The following is a 19,162-nucleotide window of genomic DNA, read 5'->3' as shown; positions in this document are numbered from 1 at the left end:
TGTGTGTGTGTGTGTGTGGTGTAAACCTCTTGTCTAACTCTTGGCAGGAAAGAGAATAAGCACATTTCCCAAAATGTCAAACTATTCCTTTTAATATCATCAGACTGAGTTACTGGTATGCTTACGGTTGGGGAAAAGGTAATTTAGAAGGACAGGAGGCTGGAAAACCAGTCTACCTTTGGGGCACCAAAAGCCTTGAACTCTGAACATATTGGTATGTTTCCAGTACACCGAAGACAAAACCGGATTGTGTGGTCTAAGCTGATCCCGTGTGACAGGTGAGTTGCGCTCTGTTCTGGGTTCAGATGCTCAGACGTGAAAGGGGAAGTCACCCTTGAGGTTTTATGAGGGAGTCAAAGTAGACTCAGCAGACACCAACACCCCTTTTTGCTCTCCTCTGCCTTCCCATCACTCCCACTCCCTATATCATCCTCCTCTCCAGCTCAGGTAAGAGCAGACTGCCGCTGTCGACACGTGATGAACAGCGTCAGTCGTTACCTTGTCAGCTGCAACACAGCCACACCCTTGCTTTGAGGCCCATGCCTAGCAGATAACATCAAACACTACTTTATTAGGTCATTGCAGTTGACGGGTTTCCCTGAACTCCAGGCTCAGGCGTGTCGTGTTGTCAGGGTCAGGCAGCCGACTTGGTCCACAGTCTTTCAAAATGCACTTTATTGACTTGCACTTTGGACACGGGAGACCAGCATTGTGAATATTACCACTAAAACTGCCATGACCCAGTTTATAGTGCAGTCTAAATTTAAACTACATCCCAGATTGAAGTTCACTAATCAGGCTTCCATCTCTGTAGCAAAAACAAAATGCATCAAATGTGCCATCATAAGAGATCAGTGGAGAAACTCAAAGTGTACTTTAAACGAGAGTACAGCTTCTGTGTTTCCTGTGATTTCACACCCGCCCAAGTAAATGCGGTTGAGGTGTCATCTTCCCAGAACACACATCCCTTTCATGTTACATTACTGGTCATTATGCATAACATCCAGACAAAATCCAGTCTGACAACAATGCTCCTCTAAACCTGCATTACCTGGTGTTTTGCCATCTCTTAGCAGTGATACGTAAAGTGAAGCAAATCATTTTTCCCTGCAAGCTTTATTCTAGCTCAAACATTATGCTGCAGACATTAGTGCTGATAATACTGTCAGATGGCTGCATAAAGGGTAACAATCACATGTGGGTGGCTTCACAGCAAGAGGGAGAGTAGCACAAGTATCACTTATCTATTTTTAAGCTGCTGCTTGAGGGCTTCCTTTGTGAAGTGTGTGGATGGAGCTTAAATGAACTCAATTTCTGCGTGATGAGGGAATCTGAAAAACTGGATCTTAGATTGACTTGATTTGTTCAATTTAAAGGAAATTATTTCCAAATAGCCTTTTAAGGGTTTTGGGGGCCCTTCGGAAATATAATCCATGTATTCAAATATAACCTTGCATAACGGTTTTAACATCCGACTGAGACAACCTGAATATGATTGATGCAAGTCATGGGAAACACTGTATCTATTGTAACTTGCAGTAGATTTTTAGGATTACCAAGGTCGTGGGAGATGAGCACAGTTAGGAAATAAGATATGTGACACCTGTTAATTGAAACATGAACCTGTCCACATATGAAGTGCCTTGAAGTACTGCCCATGACAAATGAGAGGATCTGTGAACTTTGACCTCGGAGAATGCACGCCCAGCGCTTGCACCATCTGATCGTTCACAGGGCTGAGTTCAGTTCACAATGTGTGAGTGGTATTTAAACCTGATAGGGCCGAGGCTTTAAAGACTGAAAGCGGCTCTGTTTTTCCACTCATGGTTCTTTTCATCAAGGTGAATGGAAATAATGAGGGCAATTGCTAAATCAAGAACTCTAAATTAGGAGAACCAAAGCTTTGAAATGATCTAAGGGATAAATGCTGCTAATAAAGTGCTAATGGAAGTATGAATATCTTTTTCAGTTTTCGTGGAAATCATTTTTTGGAACCTTTGAAACTGCATTGTTGTACTTAAACTGATCTCTTGGTACAACAAATAGGATCTCTCAAAATGCTCATAAATGTAATAAAAAATTTAGTTTTTGACAAAAAACTTCAATTTCCCCCCAGCCTTACACAGCGTTTTAGCGTCTTTTAAATTATCACATTAAATTATTATGTTTTGTTACTGCAAATTAACGGTTTGGGTTCAGCTTCAAGGCTCTCGTCCACTTTATTTCCACCCGTAAGCACCTGTTTTCAGCTGATGAAACTGTGCTACCCGCCCTGCACCAAATGGCAGGAAGACAAAGTTACCAGCCAGCAGGTGAACATAGTAGAGCATCTAGCAGAAATAGTGCAAGGTATTTCCCTCATCAATTGGTGGAGACGAGACCCTGGCAACCGTAGAAGAGGGAATGTTGGACTTCATCAGGTGAACACTAGTCTTGCTTTGCCGGGAAAACATGCTCTGGTTTAATGGCTTTTCTTTAAACCAATTTAGAAAAAAAAATAGTTGTGTGAGAGAAAACTCAGATTGGACAGATAGTCTAGTTAGCTCTCTCAATTTACCATGCAGAGATCTGAGGAGCAGTTAACAATAATCCTCATAAATCCATCAAATTGAAAATTCCAACACAAAGAAAGCAGAAGGGAACAAAAATTACATGCGTTGGACCAAATTTCCTGCAGCACCGGGGCAATCCCGGAAGTGGAACGCGAAGGATATAGATTAGGTGGACACTAGAACAAAATGAATGTTGCTCCGTGTCTGCTGGATGTGTAAATGAGCAACTGGTTGCTGACACGTTTCACATATCAGCTTCATGAGGTGATAACGGCTGTAAAGTCAAGTAATGCAGACTTAAAGGATAGGTTCAAAAAGGTTTGAGCCTGTGTTAATGCAATGAATACACATGGCCATATCCAACAAAAGAGTCCTCATGACGTCATACTTCATACATAGTTACTTTGGAAGATACCCAGTGAATTTGACTAGCTTTGACTGACTAATCCTTGCATTAGCTTTTGACCCAAATTTTATATTGGAGTCACTTTAGGAGGGGATCTATTAACGAACAGTACAGACAGGAGGAACATTGTCAGTAAGCAATAATCTCATTGAATGCACATATGGATTTATGAGGACTAATTTCCGACAAAAAAATGTGAAACTATCCTTTACTTTCAGTTCCTGCCCGGCCATTTGTAATCTAGTAATCTGTTCCTTCAATAATCTTTGGTTTAATGACAAAAACGTGCTCATCTTCATCTGTCTGGAACATGATAATTATTTTTGAAGAGGGAAAAAATGATGTTCTTTTTTTCCGTAGCTTGCATGGCTGGAATGATTCATGCAGCTTTTAGCACTAACCTATTACAGGCTTCACTGCAGCACCAGATTTTGGCCTATTATTAGCCGCTTTTCTCTAGGAAACAAGGTCACTCAAATAGCCTTGTCTTATTAGGCCGTCACTTTTCATTTGTCCTTAAAGAAACACACATCCCAGAATTAAATATGTCTGCATCATACACTAAGTCCACTGTTAATTTACACATGAGTCACTATATATTTGAATTTAGTTAACACAATCAAACATCCCGTTGTTATCATGCCAGCATAATGGCCTAAGATTGAAAGAGGCAAATCAAGTGACGCTCCAGCTGTACAGCCCCTGCTAAGGGAAAGCGACTGGGGTTGGAGCTCAGAGCACATCATGAACACTCCCCCACCCCGCCGTGCCCTGCACCCCAGTTTCGGATGCAGGGTGTCTTTACTAAGACATCACCTCATGTTATCACAGTCCATGGAGAGGCTGAAACAACTCCGGTCTCTGTGTTTCAGTCCCAAAAAGCTAGTAGTGTATCCGTGCAATAATCACAGTGTGTGTTCAATGTGATGCATTAGGTGCCGCTGCAGTGCTTAACCTATTTGGTCCAAATAATTAAAGTAGACAGACTAATAGACAGACAGTATGAGAAAAAAATATGTTTTTGAACATTTAAGCAAAACATGTAAATAAGTAAGTTAGTAAGTAACCATGTTCTAGTAGAAAAAATACAAGTATGGACCTGAAAATGAGTAGGATATGTGTCCCATATAAAGGACCGTAAGAGTGGATTTGCAGTACACAAACACACAGAGAGGAACCCAGACACAAGCATGGACAGTGTCCGATGACCGGATCAGGTTGCTATTATTACTCGTTTTTTTGAGAATGGTCTGAAACAATTTTCCTCCTTCTTTACTCCACCTGCCTTTCATTCATCTGCCTCTCTCTCTCTCTCTCTCTCTCTCTCTCTCTCTCTGTTTCTCTGCCAATTGGTCTCTGTTCCTCCACTTCACTGCCTGACACATGATTGGCCTCGGACTAAGTCTGCTTTCTCAATTCACTCAACCCATAAATACTTTGACAGTTGAAGGCCCTGGTGACATTGGACAGGGAGGTGAAGTTTCTACACATAGCTAACATTCAGTCAAATGGAGGCGCCGTTCTTTGGTGACGGACTTGTGGTTGAGCCCAGTACAGCACACAATGTCACCTTGGAGCTTCATGGGTGAATGCTTCTAGGAAGAATATTTTTATATTCCATACGAATCTGGCTTTTTGCTGTCTGTAGACCTGCTAAGTCTCGCCTGATACCAGAGGCAAGCTTTTCAATCCAGCAGTGACTAATTGCAAGGCTCCGAAGGGCTGAGCCAGCACTATCAGGGTATTTCTCAACATCACTTTTTAGACACCCTCTGATAATATCAAAGCATGACTATTTCTGTCTGTCCGATAGGGCTGCTGTCTGGACCCGTAAATTGGGGAAGGAGATGAGTGTCAGTGCCGCGGGCGCCAACAACATGCACTGGGTGACATGGGAGCATGGTAGCAGAGTGTCTGGCTTCTCTCAGATGGGACTGAGTAGTCCACACTTCAACAGTCACCCCTCTGTGAGTGCTGCTTGTCTGGATTCACCTGCACTGACATGCTGGTAGATATGACTGGATACAGTTTCTGTATGTTAATGAATAAATAGTATGTCCCCTGTTAGATCTCAATGTTGTGGCTTTTGGAGGGCTTATATCAGCCCCAGCGAGACTGACACCATTCAGAGCTATTCCGATGTCCAGTGTCTTCTTATCAGTGTTTACGAAAAACATTGCTAAAAAACAAGATGCAGGGTTTTTTCCTGGAACTTTATTAATCTTTATCTAAGCTGAAATAGCCTCAGAAATTGCATCTATGCTTTAACTTAACATTACTGAAAGCTACCCCACTAAAATTATATTACAGCTAGTAAGAAAAAATAGGTAAGGACTTTACAATTCATCCTAAAAGGCCCATTACTCTACAAAGCAAGGATATGTTCAATATTTAAGCAACAGCTACACACTTTGGGAAAACATATTTTCTATCTTGTTGAGAGTAAGATGAGAAAATGTATACCACTCTCACATTGATAATGGTGTGGATTTTAACATCCATCTCTTGGAATGAGGGCAAGTAAGCACATTTTCCACAATTATTAACTATTGCTGTAATTCATTCATTGCATGAATGCATTGAGAAAATATCAATCATCTCAATTTCAATCAAATTCAAAAGTTAATGCAATAAAAAGAGACTACTCTGTAGCTCAGATACGCATATCCGAAATACCCATTTCCAGCTGTCTTTCCTAGGACACTTGACTTGGACACCTCATCTGGTTTCGTAAACCACATCAGAGAACAGGCCCTTAGGAAACATTCAATTAAATCAGTAAACACAAGCTTCCTCTGGGGGATCAGTTATAGGTGCTGAGGGGTCTGACACTGAAGTCAAGCCGCTGGGTCCGCATCTACAATGACATGACTTTTAGATCTGTCAGTGGGTTTTAATCAGCTTGGTCACGCACGTCTCAGCGGCTGAAGACAAACAAGTCCACTAGTGTAATTGTGTGGCACTGTTACACTTGAGTCACTCTGAGATACTTTTATCCTCTCAAGGAACAGGAACAACAGCAAACAAACAAAGTGAAGGATAATGAAAGACAGGGGTTTGTCTGGAAGTCTCATGACATATGTACTGCAGGATAGTCACAACTGCCAGTCAGAGGTAATGCTGATACTGTTTTTTTCTGCTGCGTGTTGTATAATGTATTTCCTGCTGACATTCCATCAATTGTAATAAACAGTGAAATCATCACGCATCTTCTGGCAACACATCGATAACCACAAATAGTTGCATCGAAGACTTTTATCTGTTGGAAACATTGTTGCAAAACTAGTTTTAATGATGTCTCATGACATTACTTCATGACATGCAGTGGTGTAGTCTACGTAATACGCAGGTATATGCAGTATACCCACTAACGTCAGTATCCTCCCTTAACCGCATATTTTTAAGACAAGTACAAGTAGCCTATTTTATTTTAGGTCCCTGATGTGAAAGCCCCCTTACTGCTTTGTATTCCATCATATTTTTGATGTATTTTAAATGTCATCTGTGTTTTCTCACAAGATAAATAAAGTTATTAGCACATGAATTGGTGCATAAATGTGTAACAGAATGCAGAAAATGAAGTCTTTGACTCTCAAAATAACCATGGGGGAGGACATCCAGAACCCACACTTTGATATGCCCCCCAAATGCCCATTCTGAGCCCCCACAAAATATACACATACACATATATACATATATATATATATATATATATATATATATATATATATACAGTAAACCCACTGCCATACATTAGAATACACCGCTGATGACGTGACATAGTAGTAATTCAGTGTAAGGTTATGTCCTCACTGAGGTAAATACAGCTGGGGTACTGCAGAATGCATAAACAGGATGCATTACTTTACATCCAGGATATTTGTCCCGATGTTAAGTGGAGCATGCGGATATACGTTGAAGAGTTTCCATGCCTTCAGTGGCACAAGAGGCTCGTCTCATGTTACTATGTTGTTGACATTATAGATTTAGCATTGTAGATTAGCAAACAGGGGACGACTCCTATTATACATTTTCAAATCCCTTGACTTTTTTGCATTTTATTCCTTACGACTTGAATTTGAAATGGAATGCCTTTGTATTGTTGGCCCTGAGCTGCACATAAACACCTATAAAATGCAAGCAGTTTTTGGTAGAACTGACCCATATTTTCCATTTGTTATAGCATTATTTCTGTAGATTTTTCAACATTTTTAGGGGTGGCAACACCACATTGCATGGCAGAGGTAATGGTGGAGGCGTTGGCATTTTTGTCTTTTATTTGATTAGATTTTTTTTATCTGATGTTTGAAGCATCCATATCTGACTCTGCTAAAACATAACAGGTGCATATATCCACACAGTAAGATATAACTTAACCCTCAATGAAATCAGGGCATATGCACCTAATACATACAGGATATTGAAAATGGCAATGGTGTAACACATTCAGAGCCTGACAATCAAAGGTTATAAAAACTAAATGTTATTTATTTTAAACAACCTTTTGAAACCATTAAACCAATAGACTAAGCACAGCTTCTTTTCCTGCAAGTAATGCAGTCTGCAGCTCTAATAACCCACTTAGTACACTCTGCTAACGTTCAGCGCTGGATATGGCCCACATGGCTCGCCTTGTGCTGTCAGTCACTGTAAGGTCAGCCCTCTTTGCCAAACAGCAGCTTACACATAACTTTCCCTCCTACCTTCCTGATATCAGCACACTGAAGCCTCTGACTAACAACTTCCTTACACTGATGCTGTTGGTGTTCCACCAACTCTGTGACTCAGTAGAACCACAGTAATTTGCCATGACTTTCTGTAACATCAAGCATCTGTATCAGCTGAGCTGGTTGTCTTAACCTCTGTGTTCTGGCTTACACTCCCATGGGCTGCAGCCCAAGTCTCATTATCTGCATTTTCAGACAGTAAATTATTTAAACCTTTCTACGTTCAGTGTCAGTGACATGAGAAATGGTTCCGAACTGAGAAAATGGGGGTAGCGTGACTTCACACAATGGCTCATGGTCACAGTTGTATAAATGTTATGGATCATGATTTTGCTTGAACAGCTTGTTATTCAGGATGTTAACTCCAAGTGCAGTGGGTGGGTGGTATCTAATCAAGCCGAAGCAGCATCATTTTCATTCTGAAATGTCTTCAAACCCCAAAATAAAAAAATTATCATCTGTAATAAAATAATATACAAAAAAAGCCTCATACCCACAATTTGCGCATGAGGAGGCTACACCACTCCCCCTACTGAGTACAAATGGATGTCTACCAACAACAACACATGGCGGTGCCAAAATAATAAAAAAAAACGTTTTATGCTTGGCACCTTGTTTTTACTCCAGGAAATGAAGTTTGTTAGTTAGTGTGCCATTTCTTGAATTGACAAACCAGCCTTTGGTTTATCAATAATCATATTCATAATGTTTTTTTTTCGCTATCCAAAATGCACATGACGATTGAATAGGGTACAATTCAGTCCATAAAAAAAAAAGCTTAATTCATGACGTTGATTACATAAAATTTACAAAACCGGGATCAATTAATATCACTGGTTACTGGATGGAGGAGTTGAGGATTCATATATTGAGCTTGAAGAGAATATCCTCACACCTGATAACAATTGAACCATCTCCATCATAGCTGAGCAACTCCTACTGCTTGTGTTGAGAGTTTGTGAAGCTGTTTACATGTTGTATATGATAGAATCTATTATTTATTTTTATAAACAGCCTGCTGATATGTTTTGCTTCAGTTACATTCACTGATATACATGTGATGGTTGAACAATATATGAACTATGACTTCCATTATTTTCTAAATCCTAGTAAACACCATAAAGTACAACCAAGTACTGTCTTCCACAAATGACTGTCTTGAAATTAAATTGAATGTCTTCTACAAATATCTATCACCTTATTGCACATTTTACTGTATTAGCACATGTTTTGTCTCACATTTTCATTAAGTTTTTGTTTTACTTGCTTTAGTTTTTTAATTTTTACTGTATGTCACAGCATCTCATTCTCTGAAATAGCTTGCAAGCTAGCTTGATGTTATGTAATAATTTAAAGTACTCTTGTTTTATTTGGTGTACACTGTCTATAAGGGATTACCCTGCTCACTCTCTCTTCATAATCTGCTGGTGATGACGTTATACTGCAGTTCCTGAGCTCCAGATCTCGCGAGGTTATGGAAAACAAACCAGACGCCCTCTCTCTCTCTCGGTTATCCCCTCCCTCCCCAGCCCTCCCTTCCCACGCCCCAGTGCGCTGTGGGATAGTGGCACTATAAAGTATATCCTCTCTCGGAGAAAGATAAGAAGCCCGAGACAGGAGGGGGATGAAGATGGCGGACGCCAAGCAGAAGAGGAATGAGCAGTTAAAGCGATGGCTGGGCTCGGAAACGGACCAGGAGCCTCCTGTTCTGAAAAAGAAGAAGACGAAGGTGAAGTTCGATGATGGCGCCGTGTTTCTGGCCGCTTGCTCAAGCGGCGATACCGAGGAGGTGCTCCGAATGCTTGACCGGGGCGCTGACATCAACTACGCCAATGTAGACGGTCTCACCGCCCTCCATCAGGTTTGTGTTAGCCTGCTATTGGTGTTAACGTCGGTCACTGGAACTGCAGCATAGACACAACTATCAGTTAGCTGCTTGCAATAGCTTTCCCTGGAACACCTGTCAAATGGAAGCCATTCTCATCCCGTTGTTTACCTACCTAGCACAGCCTTCCTTTTCGACGCAGAGTAACGTTAAAGATGAACACACTGGCTTCTCTCCGAGTTTGGTTATGTAGTGTTTAAATTCAAAACACTGCTAGCTGTGCATGCAGTTTTCAGAGTGCAAGCCACAATTAAAAACAAAGTTAAAAGCTTCGCCTTCAGGACTACTTTTTGTCCCAGTAAACTAACCTTGTCCTTAGTAAGTGGGTGCAGTCTAATTGCTGTAGTGCTGTACTTCAGATTGTAATGTTGGGTTATTTTATGCTGTAAATTACCTTCAACCCGAACATTCTTTGTGTTATATGGTTTATTGATATTGTTGGATACTGTTCATTTCGGGTGCTACCATCGCGTCATGTTAGGATCTTAAATGTTGTCATTGATTGAGACAATCATGCAGGCAAAATGAATTCCACAACGTTAGCGACAACCTGGCTAGCAGTAAAAGTGGTAACGTTACTACTCTGTTTGTTAGTTACAACGTAATTCGATTAACATTACGGGACAATGTTAGCCTTGCAAGGCCCTAACTGTATACCCCATTTACGTAATATAAACATTGTTGACAGCAGTGTTTGGTACATTAGTTCAAATGTGATCAATTACTTCAATGCTGCAGCCAAGCGGAATGTATGCTAACGCTACATTAGCAGGATAAGCTATCTGTCGTTAGCTGTTGTGGAGGCTTAGCTAAGGTTAATTCATTCGTCAGCTAGCTTGAGAAGCGACGTCAGCGGATAACTTTCTGTCTCTTACATTTACGTTTTGGGACTTTGTCGTTTTTGGTTTTACCAAGGGAGATTTGTGTGCGAAATACTTTGTATAGCTGGAATGTCAGCAGTGCTATGCTAACTTTTTGCCCGCTAACTACGGTAGCTAGTTTTACTAGCCTCTGTACTCTGTGCTGTGTATGAAAATGGCAGCCTGTTTTGCCTGTCGTTAGTAACGTCAGGTACTAGCCTATGTTAAGGCTTTTTGAAACTTAGCAGTAAGTCCGATTTACAAGGTTCCTAAAACAACACTCTAAGGATTGAAATATTATCGTCACCTTTAGTAGGTGCAGTTATAGGAAGGAGAGTCCCGATATACTAGCGAGCACTTGCATTCAGTGAAGTGTAATGTTACTGTGCATACAGTATATTTCTTTTAAAATGTTAATTGCTTCGGTTTGGAACTTGTTCATTGTAAGTTGTGAATATGTCTAGATACTGCTCTGTTCATTTTCTGCTATGCTCCAGATGTGACTACATCTCTCTACCATTCACGTTTTGTTAAACAATACCTGACAAAAGTATTACATGATTTTTTTCAGAAATACACTTATGTTATTGCACGCAGTGACATTTATTACAAATACAAGTATAGTATGTTAATACTATCAGCTGCTGTACATCAATAACAGACTTCTTTCCCATTTTTTTTATACCAATGAAATTGTTATATTTCATAGGTAGTTAAAATCAAAGTGTATAATATGATGAAGGTCTCTGATTGGATTTTTACCCTGCACTTTACATTTGTGTGTATGTACCTCTACTGCAAGAGGACACCCCCAGTAACTTATTACTATTAGGTTCCAGTTGTTGATGGTGGAAAGAAGCATTTACACTGTTCCATTCATCAGCAAGGATGCTTTCTCCACCTTTTTGTTTGGATTGTGAATGTGTTCTAAGAATTAATGAAAGAATTCTTACATTAAATGTTTATAACCAGCATTGATTTCAAGTGATGGCACCTCCATTAATCATGCCCACATCTCCAATATTAGTAAGCTTTAGTAGGGCTAAGTGCACCACCTACATGGCATGTTTGTTATCGAATACTTTACACACCTATTACACCAATGCAAGTTTTCTGACATAGGTAATTAGCTTGAAGAAGATACTTTATTAATCTCCAAACTGGAAATTTAATTAGTTTTTTTAAGTTCAGACCACAAATTGATTTTTTGTGTTTGTCATTTGCTCTGTGAACTTATTAATGGTGTTGTTAAATCAGCCATTTTTGTGCTATTCTGTTATAATAAAATCTGCAATTGACATGGCCCCCTGTTCAAACTAATTGGCTGCAAACATTGCCTTTTTTTGGGCTGATGTCCTGGGATAAGCTAGAGAGTGGAAAGAATTTGCATTGCCGCTGTGCAGACCTAACCATCTCTGGAGACATAAAGGTACCGTGCGGGTGTTTGTGTGTGTTGTAGGCCAGCATGTGAACTGAGGGTTTGAGGATTCTTATAAAGGAGTTGAAAAAGTTCTGTTAAAAGTCGTAATCCCAGAGTTACAGCAATGTCAAGGCAATGATAGTTTCCATAGATGAAGTGAAAGGAAGCTGGACAATCAGTCATATGAAGTTTTTCTTTAGGTCTCCATTTACTTTCTTTACTTATTGGCGTCAGACACTAATATCTAAAGCATACCATCAGTGGTATTTTTGACCGTTTAATTTTGTGCACTAAATTGCACTAGGCTATTCAATGATTGACCTCTTGCTTTGTTGTAAAGTGTCATTTTGTTACATGATGGCTCATTTCACACGCGGGGCAGCGATATCACTTCCAATGCTGGTGACCAGTGCAGGGATATAAATACCACCACCACCACAAGTTCTCCTAACTGGGTTTCAGGAGATGATACTAAGTTTGGGTATGACTCACTGTAGCTGGCACAATCTCACATTTAGGCTAGAGGTTGTCTTCATGTGAGTCACAGACCTTCTGTCGGGTAAAAAATGACTTGTTGCAGAAGGACCTGTAAACATGTTCTCTTCTGTTGTAGTCTATATGATGTGATTCATGATGAAGACCATTACAAGGCTGCCTTGTGCATATGGAAGTTGTTGGGATGAGGTTTGGAGAATTAAGCATTTAGTTAGACATCTAGACATTTAGACCTCTTCAGTTTTTGACAGATGACTGAAGAGTGCAACTTTATGTAGCTTTTGTCATTTCAAAATCAAATTTCAATTTTGCGATGCGTTTAGCCAAATGCAGACTGCATGGATACAGGTGGTAAAGAGGACGCACAAGTGAGTGAGGGGTTCAGTAGACAAGTCTATATTCCAGATCCTGTCAGCTAAACTCGTCTCAGAGGGTGGCATTCCAAGTCCTGTCGTCCTAGCCTGTGCATTCCTCACATGACAGTCGCTGGAAACCATGGCAAAGAGAGAGCAGAGCAGACATTCCTCAGCTGTCACCTAAGCCCCTCCCCTCTAGTCATTCTCTCCCTGGTCAGCCTCTTGTTGCCCACTGAGCTCCATCAAGGCAATTAGTGTGGAGGTAAACGGGGCTTGTCGCTTCAAACAAGAAAATCTCCACACTGACCCACACCTGAACTTTTTGTCTTTAGCGTTCTTGACCTTTGCTGATCCCCAGGACCGAGGTGACAAGACTCAGCCCAGCTTACCATGTCAGAGTAGGGTATTACAATGCCTTTGCTCTGTTGACATTACACACCCTCATTATGGCCCTGAAGTCTATGAACATTATCTCGCCCTGTCTCCATGACAACGACTCATGGAAGGTTGCTAGTCACTTGTGTTGGTGGATTTGCATGTACAGAGTGGGAGTTGCATAACAGACTGAACAGAGAGAGTCTTCGGCCATACTCAGCAGTGTGAAATGAAATGAGATGATATTTTTTGTAATGGAACGGTTTTGGGCATGTGGTTGAAGATGGTATGGTGGCTTTTTATCCAGACCAGCATTAGTCATATTAAAACGTTACATAATTGCTGTGGCTCTCTCATTACAGCCCCAACCCTGAGATTCTCAGCTGTGCCTGAGGCTCACAGTTGGCCAGTAAGACGAGCAAAAAAAAAAAAGAAATTCCTTTGAGATGTCCCTGTCCTTCTGATAAAGGCACCATGGCATCCTCTTTTAGACCTCAAGCCTTCTGTCTTTCTGCCTGAGGGAGAAAATCCCGCTATCTCTTGTAGAGGGGCCCTTAGGCTAAGACAAGCAGAGCCCTTTTCTCTCACCTGTTTTAGTAACATCAGTGTGGTGACTTATTGAGACAGGCTTAATCTACAAGAAGCTGTTAGGAATCAAACTGCCTGCATGATAACTCCCAGATCTGACGAATACCTAGGATTACATAATATGTTGAGGTTGAGATGCAATGCAGTTCTGTTATCCGCTTTTAGTAGTTTGTGGGACTTTGTGGGGTGGTGAATGGCATGTGGCCCAATATGAGCCCAGTTGACAATGCAATACTCTTTTTTAAATTGAGGGAAATTTGTGATATTGGGCTATATAAATAAAATTGACTTGACTACACGGTACATGGCACCAGGTTGCTTTGGTGTGTTGAGAGGACTACCTGGCATGTGTAAAGCCATCATTGTTTAATGACTTAACCAGCTAAAGAGTTATTGGCGGGTAGACTTTAAAGACATAATGAAGGTCAATTGCATATACAATGTTGGCACAGTTAAATGAGAAAGTATTTTTGGCTTTTAATTGTAAATGTACTTTTCTTGTTTCAGTATTTAGGCAAGATTTGCAAGATCTCCGTACCCAACAGTTAATGCTCATCATACGGTCGTCCGGCATTTGATATCTGCCCATGAGATGCCTGCTTTCATGTTGCTTTTCTTGCAAAAGGTTGCACAAGGCTTCCAGGTTCTTTGTTTGGGTTTAAGGCCATCTTACAGTAGCAGCTAGTCACTCATGCATTTCTAACATATTGCAGAATACATTAAGATGCAATTTAATAATTTATGGACTGAAATCTCGCAGATTTTATTGTTCTTTGTCTAGCATGACTAGTTAACGGCCAGCCCTCCTAATGGGATTAGCTAGCTTCATGTTTTTTGAATGAATTTATCAATCAGATGAACTAAAAGATCTATTGAGTTTAAACAGATGGTTGGAGCAACATCAGGAAAACAAGAAAGAAACCATGTCTGGATCAATATGGATTAAAGCCAACCAAACAATGGTAGATGGACAGTGTAGTTAGATTAAAGGGGCACACTGCTGCGCGGTAAATGCTGCCTTAAGTCATTTTATTGAGGGGAAGCAGTTGCTGTGGTAACTGCCTGGTGGCTGGAACCACTTTTAAAAAACTTTTTGGGGAAACGCACTTGCAGGTCGACGGTTGCCATTCGCCGGTGTGAGACCAGCTTAAGCAATATTCCATTACATTTTCCGTCAATAACATCCCATTGCCTTTTTAAATGACAATCAGTCAATTGGTTTGTGTGACCAGTATTGAAGCTGTGTTGTATATTACACAGCAAGCACCAATGGGTGTTTTGAGTCCATGCAGTAGTACTGTAGATGCACGAATATGAGATCAACATGATGTCTCAATTTAACTTCTTACGTAAAGGCAATGCTGAATTCCAGTCTGCAGTAAATCCCTGTAGTGCTATTGTAACTTCAGCATGCTTGATGACTGAGAGCATTCATTTTAGAACTGGAGCCCCAGAACATACATTACCTGTGTATAATTGGCAGGTCTCTCCTTGTCAAGCTGCCCTCGCTCACTGTGTCATTCAGCCATTCCACCAACCCCATAATCAACAGGAGGAAGTCTTTGCGCGCCAATGCTCTGCAACATGTCAGGTCATCTGCTGCTTGTGAGTCGTCGGTGTTGTTTACCTTGCACAGTGTGTCATGATAACATGTATGACTTTGAAAATAGACAGCTACTGTGTAAGCTACATGTGTAAATGTACACAGAAATAAATACATGGACATTTGTCTAAAGTGAATATTGGTCTATCTCTAAAACTAAAATCGTGCATGGCTTAGTTGGTTCTGGTCTGCATGCATCCTCCATCCATCCATCCATCCATCTTCGACCGCTTATCCGGTATCGGGTCGCGGGGGCAGCAGCTCCAGCAGGGGACCCCAAACTTCCCTTTCCCGAGCCACATCTACCAGCTCCGACTGGGGGATCCCGAGGCGTTCCCAGGCCAGGTTGGAGATATAATCTCGCCACCTAGTCCTGGGTCTTCCCCGAGGCCTCCTCCCAGCTGGACGTGCCTGGAACACCTGCATGCATCCTATTCATCCCAAATGAATTTAGGACACTGCTGCCAATGCATCGCGGGGATAAAATGCCAGAGGCATCCCCACTAGAGGATCTGGATCAGCGAGTGTTCTCTGAAGTATGTCAGATGAGCTTTGCTGCAGGTGGGAACTGGTTCATCTGGGGTCATATGGAGAATTCCTCAGTAGGGTAAACCTTCTGCCACGTATATGATCTGTGCTATCTTGGCGGCAAGGCTATGGACACAGATTTGACCTTGCCCAAAAGCACATTTGATGTGGCACAGGGGTAGTTTTTTTTTTTTCTTTCTTCAAGTTCCACTTAACTTTTTAGCCTGATGTTTACATTGGTTATTACATTGCCATAACATTGCAGCACTGCTGTATATGAATTTAGGAAAATGGAAGTTGATTTCAACCCAAAGGCTGCCAAATGCATTTTAAGAATAGTGGCACGCACTATTTGTCACCCATACATGAGGTTACAGCTTTTATTGCTGCTTTGTCAAATGGTTTGAGGGGTAAATGAGAAGGAACATGCAAGCATAATTGCCTGTTGAGACTTGTGTGAAACAGATTGGTAAAAGAACCTGCCAGGTGCCTTAACGGAGTATTGCCCACCACTTGCTTTGCTGTCTGTCCCCACTTTTCCAAGCAGCGCATAGTATTGAGCTGCTGTGAAATGTTTTTCATTTCCCCCCCCCCTGCCCTGTAGCAAATAGTGTCCGTCTTCTATTTAAGCCGGGTCTTCTTCCCGCTTCCCGCATCCCGCTGTTGTTTGCTTGGCGGCAGTCAGATGTCTCACGCTGAGTGTTTTTAAATGAGCTGTTTTTGAACTGAAAACACCTGGACCCAGAGACTGAATTCCTCATTGTCTTACAGAGCAGCGAGTACAATTAAGACTGAGCGCACATGTCCACTTGTTGTCTGTGGAAGGATGAGGCTACATTCTTTCCATTGATTCTCAAAATGGCTGCATCTTCAGCTGACTAAATGAGGAATCAAGGTAAACATGGTAATAGGCCCATTATAAACGGTCTACACATTGTGTTTTAGTTAAGCCAAGACATTTAGGACATGATATCCTTACATTCTCAGTTGGGAAACTTATAAGCTCATTGTTGCTTTCACCCATCACAGCCATATTTCCAAAAATCTATAATGCTATCATTACTTTGTTGCTGACTTGTATTAGCAGTAGCAATACATGAGACTTCTAGGGGAAAAATGCTTGTATTACAATCTTGAATCTATCCCCAGTTAAAATAATTCTACCGATACATCATTGGCATTTAAAGCTAATATCAGCTGATACGACAACGAGCTAATATATTGCTGCATCTGTCTCTCTCAGTCTTTACACTTGATTGGCATGTGTTTGTTTGTTTATTTGGGTTCCTGATTAGCTCCGGCATTGCAGCAGCTATTCCTCCTGAGGCGATGACTTTCGTTATCGCTGATCCATCAGTGGCCATGAGATTGAATGAACCTGCTGTTTGCTGTGATGCTACTCCATTAGTGTTCTCGTGAATAAGCACATGCTCTTCCTGCACATAAATGGCAGTGTCAGTAAATGGGCCTGGACCATGACAGCCTGAGTACTTTGGCCTGCGAGTCAAATTGACTTGCATACGTATGGCCTCGGTGTTAGCTAAAAATTGATGCTGGGTAGATATTTAGTAAATAATCCAAAAAGCTTTTAAACCTAGTTGCACGCCTAATGTCCCTCACTGGACATTAACAAAAGTCAGCTGACTAGCTGGTAAAGGGAGATGAGCAGGATTTAGTGATTTTATTTAATATTGCCAACAAATGTGTAATGTAATATATTCTTATAAGAACTCTTTAAACTCTTTACATTAAAGAAATTAACTGAGCATCAACTAATATTTGATAACAGAATAAACAAAATATTGATTCAAAATAGTCATGCTTTTGGTCATCAAAGATGGGTAAATAAATATCACAATTTTCAAATGAAGACTGACTGCAAAATAAAACCTGATGAGATCATAACACTGCCTTCATACACAATTTTATCTCCATGTTTTATAGAGCATAAATGTCAGGTCACTGAGTCCACTCAAGCTGAGATGTTAATAGACTGTTAAATGAATAATTAATGAATCACAACCACTCATGCTCAAACACAGCAGAGTTACGATCCTCAAGGTCTGCCCCCCCCCCCCATCGTTTTAGAGATCATGTTGAGCAGCGTTTTGGTTCACTGTGCAGGAATCCTTTTTAGTGATTGATAACCGATTTAATCATAGTTTTATGTTTACTGTCCATCTAGAGTATCAACTGACATTGTGCTAAGTTGGTGCACATTGTTTGGGGCATCGGTTGCATGTTTTAAGCAGCTGACATTGACTATTGATCATTACTGTCGTTAACTATCAAAGAACTTGTCAAAAACTTGCATCCATACCCGTTTGTGTCTTATATAGGTTGTTTTGGAGGGCAGTAAAACTGGAGGCCCTTGTGTTGTGGATTTTCAGGCCCAGATTTAGGGAGTATTGCCCGTCTTTCCTTACTGAGGTAGTGATGGTAGGAGGGATCAGGGTGTTGATTTCAGGCCAGAGAGGAACAGGAAGTGGCTGTTTATTTTTCTCATTTCCTCTTTCAGGCTCCACTAGTGAGCTTGCTTCTTCCAGTCCCTCTGCTTTTATTTGTGACACTACCCTAACATAGACACATGTACACACATGTAGGCATATAGCTATCTGCACTGCCTTGCCTAATGATTTACCTAAAACCAGCCAAGCAAATATGCATTCTCATTATTGTCACATCTTTTATGTGTCGGGTTAAATAAATGGATTTTCTGTTTGTTAAATTGTTGACCAGTTTTCCATATGAAGATGCCTGAAGTCTGCATCAGTAGCCTAGCTTATATCATTGTTTTGAATTTCATGAATATATAAGTCTTGTTTTTGAAGGGCTGCACAACAGATCAAAATCAAGTTAAAAAGATCACTATATTGACAAGTGCAATTTTCCAAGTCAAATGTACAGAATTCTTGTTTTGTTTACACATGAGTAGTATATAAAAATTAAGGTGCAGATTGGATTGCATTTATCTTATTTTAAACTAAACTACTTAAACAACTATTTTATATATATATTTGTTTCTGTATTTGTTGTTTATTCTTATTAAGTTCAAAATGTTTGTTTGTGTATGTATGCACCAATCACCAAGGCCAATTCCACGTAGGGTAACTACTGTGGCAATAAACTTCTTTCTGATTTTAGTCCACTCAAAACTGTGGACTTGGTCTTTGCGTGACAGCGTACTAGCAATTCAGCACGCGTTGTGATGCAGTGTTACTGTGATGATGATCCATATTTGTGCTGGTAATGGATATAAGTTGGTAGGATGCCTGCAGGGCAGACACTGGCACCCACACTATCCATTTAACCTCTTGGGCTCAGAGCTTGTTGGCATCAGCGGGGCCAGTGCCAGAACACTGGGGGC

The 19,162-nt window shown here is 40.8% G+C and overlaps 1 protein-coding gene across 11 annotated transcripts in view; it reads left to right on the top strand.

Moving 5' to 3' along the window:
• Positions 1–9,201: 9,201 nt before the first annotated feature.
• Positions 9,202–19,162, top strand: part of ppp1r12a (protein phosphatase 1, regulatory subunit 12A) — a 54,463-nt gene continuing 44,502 nt past the window's right edge. For 6 of the 11 annotated variants that reach the window (XM_034863552.1, XM_034863559.1, XM_034863558.1 and 3 more), the window contains exon 1: positions 9,202–9,546. In XM_034863552.1, the coding sequence (XP_034719443.1) occupies positions 9,310–9,546 (237 nt within the window). In that variant the 5' untranslated portion in view covers positions 9,202–9,309. The remainder of the gene's footprint in view (positions 9,547–19,162) is intronic. The other 5 variants (XM_034863557.1, XM_034863561.1, XM_034863560.1 and 2 more) reach the window with 1 other exon arrangement.

The sequence above is a fragment of the Etheostoma cragini genome, chromosome 23, assembly GCF_013103735.1.
Source record: "Etheostoma cragini isolate CJK2018 chromosome 23, CSU_Ecrag_1.0, whole genome shotgun sequence".
NCBI classification, from domain to species: Eukaryota; Metazoa; Chordata; class Actinopteri; order Perciformes; family Percidae; genus Etheostoma; species Etheostoma cragini.
Note: the sequence above shows the minus strand (reverse complement) of the source record. Positions and strands in the feature narration are given on the sequence as shown.